This window comes from Emiliania huxleyi (genome assembly GCF_000372725.1).
Source record: "Emiliania huxleyi CCMP1516 unplaced genomic scaffold EMIHUscaffold_1, whole genome shotgun sequence".
NCBI classification, from domain to species: Eukaryota; Haptophyta; order Isochrysidales; family Noelaerhabdaceae; genus Emiliania; species Emiliania huxleyi.
Window position 1 is genome coordinate 220,660 of NW_005202428.1, and position 4,248 is coordinate 224,907.

At 62.6% G+C, this 4,248-nt stretch overlaps 1 protein-coding gene across 1 annotated transcript; it reads right to left on the reverse strand.

The window, feature by feature from the left end:
- Positions 1–1,784: 1,784 nt before the first annotated feature.
- EMIHUDRAFT_420202 (hypothetical protein) lies at positions 1,785–3,436 on the reverse strand (the record flags this gene model as incomplete). Its single annotated transcript, XM_005793863.1, has 7 exons — positions 3,117–3,436; positions 2,910–3,044; positions 2,791–2,849; positions 2,455–2,494; positions 2,337–2,368; positions 2,169–2,259; positions 1,785–1,999 (listed from the first exon to the last, which is right to left on the reverse strand). Coding segments are annotated over exons 1-7 (861 nt in total), but the record flags the coding sequence as incomplete, so codon positions are not given.
- Between the last annotated feature and the right edge of the window lie 812 nt (positions 3,437–4,248).

Genomic DNA, 4,248 nt, shown 5'->3' on the forward strand with positions numbered 1-4,248 from the left:
CCGCGGAATACTGCATTGATTGGGAGCTGGCTTCGGGAAACTTGGCGCAGTACTTTGGCCGCAGGCCGGAGTTCTCCTCCATGTCGAACACGCCTTTCAATCAAGCCGCGATGTACACTACCTGGACGGTGAATGTCAAAACATCCTTGCCGCATCCACGCGGGGGTGCTTAACGAGCACTGCCTTGACTTGCGTGTATAGGTCAACACATTCAGCAGCTCGACCGGCTCCGCCAACGGACTCGACCTCTCCGGTGTCGAGTCTGTCCACCTGCAGCTCTACTACATCGGCAAAAACTGTGGCGCTCTCGGCTCGACGCCCACGTGCTACTTCCCGATGCGTGGCTAGTCCTAGTGCATCGCCTCAGGAGATACGCCGACAGTATGGGGGTTCTTGCCGTGCTAGCCTACGGACGCCGAGGGAGCTCCCCGAGTCTGCTGTGCGGGCCTGCCATGCACGGCGGGCCACAGAGCGTCTGCGGGCCGGGGGACACTGATGTAGTGCTGCGGCGGGGGTTAGAGGGAAGGGGAGCGTCAGTCTGCGAGCTCTGACGGCCCGCCATTGCTTTGCACGGCGCTCCAGCGTCGGATCTGCGGGGGGGGGGCTGTCGTAGTGCTGCGGGGATAGAGGGTGGGAAGCGTCCGGACTGTCTGCTGCGCTGTCCTCGTCAACGGCCCGCCAACCCATTGCTTTGCACAGCGGGCCACAGTGCACAGAGCGTCCAATGGCGATGTACACTTTTGGGGGAGCAATAACCTGTGTACTGTACTTTTTTAGCTTATCTCTCTCTCCTGTGTACGTACTTTTAGCTTAATAGGGGAGGAAAGGGAGAAGAGAGGGGTGTGTGTTCTCAAACCTGGTTTGTGGACCTCCCGCACCTGTCCTGACAGTCCTGACAGAGTCCTGACAGAGTCCTGGCGGAGTCCTGACGACGCACAGTCTTCACAGTACTCACAAGTGCCTTTCACAGTACTCACAAGTGCCTTTGACGAGACTTCCACCTTCCAGCTTCCTTCACTGCAACCCTCCCCTCCCCCCCAGCAGTGAATGATAGACGCCCAGCCCCCCTTTCGACCCGTGCCGCCCTCTGCGGAATCGTCCTGATGGGGCAGTCCTGACGTAAACTTGAGAGTCCTGACAAGCAAACTTGAGAGTCCTGACAGAAACTTGAGAGTCCTGACAGAGAAAAGAAAGTGGAGTCCTGAGTTCGCGCTCGCCACTCGACCATGCCAAGCGCACAAGGCAAGAGAGGCGCGGCCATGGTGCAGGCAACGTTACAGCCGGCAACGTGCAAGAAGGCAGCAAAGCTCGGCCACGACGTCCACGGCCCGCGCGCCCCTGTTTTGCCACCGGCGGCCAGCAAGCCAGCGCTGTCTTTCGTTTTGGTCCTTGGAGCAGGTGCAGAACATGTTCATGTAGATCCAAGACACGCTTCGCAAAAAAGAAAAACATCATATACCCGATCCCCCCCCCTTAACCTTTTGGTTTTGGCTTTCGCGCATCTCCGGGAGGGAAGTTGCGACGGTGTATCATTCACTTTATGCCACCGTTGCATATCCGGATATGCAACGGTGGCATAAAGTGAATGATACACCGTCGCAGATGTATTATGGTAAGAAGCCGTAGCTAGAGATCTGTGGAAAACAATGGCAGAGTGTCCGCTTGCCGTCTCACAAGTAAGTGTAAGATATACCTTTTAAGAACCACGACGACCTACCTAAGACATGAGCAGACGACACAGCGCGAGGGACGGGCGGTTCAGGACCGCTGTCTTTCGGACTCCGTCAGCGAGCCATGCGCTCGGGCGGGGGCGGCGCGGGTCCGAACCGGTTCGCCTGCGCGGCGAGGATGAAGCTCGAGCCGTCTGTGGGCGAGAAGGCGCAGGTGCACTGGTTGTAGACCGCGGCCTTGAGCCTCTCGTACATCGGGGTGAGCTGCACGCCGCCGGCCTCGCCTGGCGGGGGGGGGCGGGGTAGCCCGCTCTCCTCTCTCTCCTCTCCTTCTGGCCCCCTCTCTCTCTGGTCTTTCCCCCCCCCCCCCCCCTCTCTCTCTCTCTCTCTCTCTCTCTCTCTCTCAGCCTCTCTCTCCCCCACCCCCCTCACTCTCTCTGTCAGCCTCTCTCCGTCTCCTCCCGTCCCGTCCCGCCTCGTCTCGTCCACTCCCAGCACTCTGCCATATCTCCATATCTCGGCAAGTCTCGCTCCACGCAGCGCCTTCCGGCAGCGGTGCACCGTCCGCGCCGACGACCACGTCGCCCTCCTGGAAGCACAGAGATCGGGTCGTGACTCTACGGCGTCTCGTCTGCAGCGTGTCGCGCCCCCGCCCTCCTGCAGCACGTAGATCCAGTTGGCTCCCTTTATCTGGTCGCCTGCCGAGAGACGACTCGGGTGCTGGACGGTGCCAGCGGACGAGGGCGGAGAGCAAGGGCAAACGGCGAGAGGGGCGAGGGCGCACCGGAGGCGACAATCATGATCCAGCGCCCCGACGGCGACACCTGCAGGCGCCACCTCGGTGTGTGTGCTTCTCTGTTGTGTGTGTGCGTGTGTGTGTGTGTGTGTGTGTGTGTGTGTGTGTGCGTGTGTGTGTGTGTGTGTGTGTGTGCATGTGTGCATGTGTATGTGTGCGTGCGTGCGTGCGTGCGTGCGTGCGTGCGTGCGTGCGTGCGTGCGTGCGTGCGTGCGTGCGTGCGTGCGTGCGTGCGTGATGTGCGTGATGTGTGCGTGCGTGAGTGTGACCCGTCTGTGCGGTCGCGTGTGCGAGGCTCCGGCTGACGGGAGGGAGGGCAGACACCTCGAACGTGTGCCTCCCTCCTGTCACGCAGTCCCACCAAAGGGTGAGCCAGACGCCGCCTACCAGGAGGCGTCGCCGCGTCGCGGAGGTGTGCCGGTGGCCTCGCGTGTGGGGGGTACACGAGCGCGACGCCGGTGCTGCAGCTGTCGACGGTCCAGTTGTACCCGGCCGTCTTGAAGAACAGTGAGTCCGAGAACCACTCTGCATCCTGCAGGGTCAGCAGGCCCTCGCCTGCGACGTTGTCCTCCATCCACCTTGTCACAGGCAGTTGGACGCCTCATGGACGTGTCGAGGACATCGCCTTGCAACCCAGCGGCGCGACCCACCAGACGCCATCGTAGGCGGTCCGGCGCTTTGTTGAAGCGCGCTCGAGCATTCTTCCGAAGGCCGCCTCCGGCTTTGTGAGCCGAAAGCTGTCCGTGGGGCAGCAGCAAGGCAGGTCAAAGGCGGCGCGGCAGCAGGGACCGACGCACAGGCAGCTAGAGTTGATCACACAGCGCGCGAGCCTCGCGGAGCAGCTCGAGCCGATCTGCGGCGGGTTGTAAACGGGCTTCCAGCCGGCCGCCTTGAGCTCGAACGCTGCCCACTCCTCGGGTGTCACCAGAGCGGTGTCCATCACGGTGTGCCGATGTGAGAGCGTCGCTCGCGAGCCGCTGCCGAAAGCGCGCCCAGGGTTCGGCTCCTATTTAGATACGGGATCTGATTCGCGCCAAAACGCCCTACCTACCTACCTATTGCGGGCGCCAACCGCCAGGCTCCGTGCCCCACCTACCTACCTATTGCGGGGCCGCGCAGCGAGAAGCGAAAAATACCCGTTGAGCCCTCTGTGAATAGGCTCCCAGCGCCCGCCGCGCCGGGCTTGTACCGCGGTGCGGCGCCGCTCGCGAGCCCGCCAGAGCATGGCCTACTGGGCTCTCGAGGCGTTGGACGGCTCCAAAACGGCACTCTCTTCCCTCGACAGTCCCGCCGCGAGCCCGCGAGCGAAGCGGTTCCCCCCCCCCCCCCATCTAATAAAAATGAACACAACACTCGCCGCGCCCGCCACTAACGGCCGAGGCGCGCTCAGAAGTGGTGGACAGGGGGTCCCTGGCTACCGATAGCTGAAGGGCTCGGAGTCGGCGCGCTGGCACACCCTGGAAAGGGCGGTAGTGATGGCGGGCAGGGCGAGGCCGCCGAGGGCGAGGGCGAACGCCTCCCACCTGCGGCAATCCACAGTCATCGAGGATCTTCACTGGACTCATCGAGGGTGGCGGCTCGGGAGTGGTTTGGCGGCACCGAATCAGTCCTCGAAGTAGCAGCAGCGATGGCACCCCGATGATGCCGGTCGCAAAAAAGGCGAAGCCAAACTCCGCCCAGTGACGGCCCTTTGGCGTGTCTGAGAACAGGCTGTCGCCGGCACACGCGCGCAGCAGCAAACAGGGAATGGCCGCAAGGACAAGCGGGACGAGGAGCAGGAGG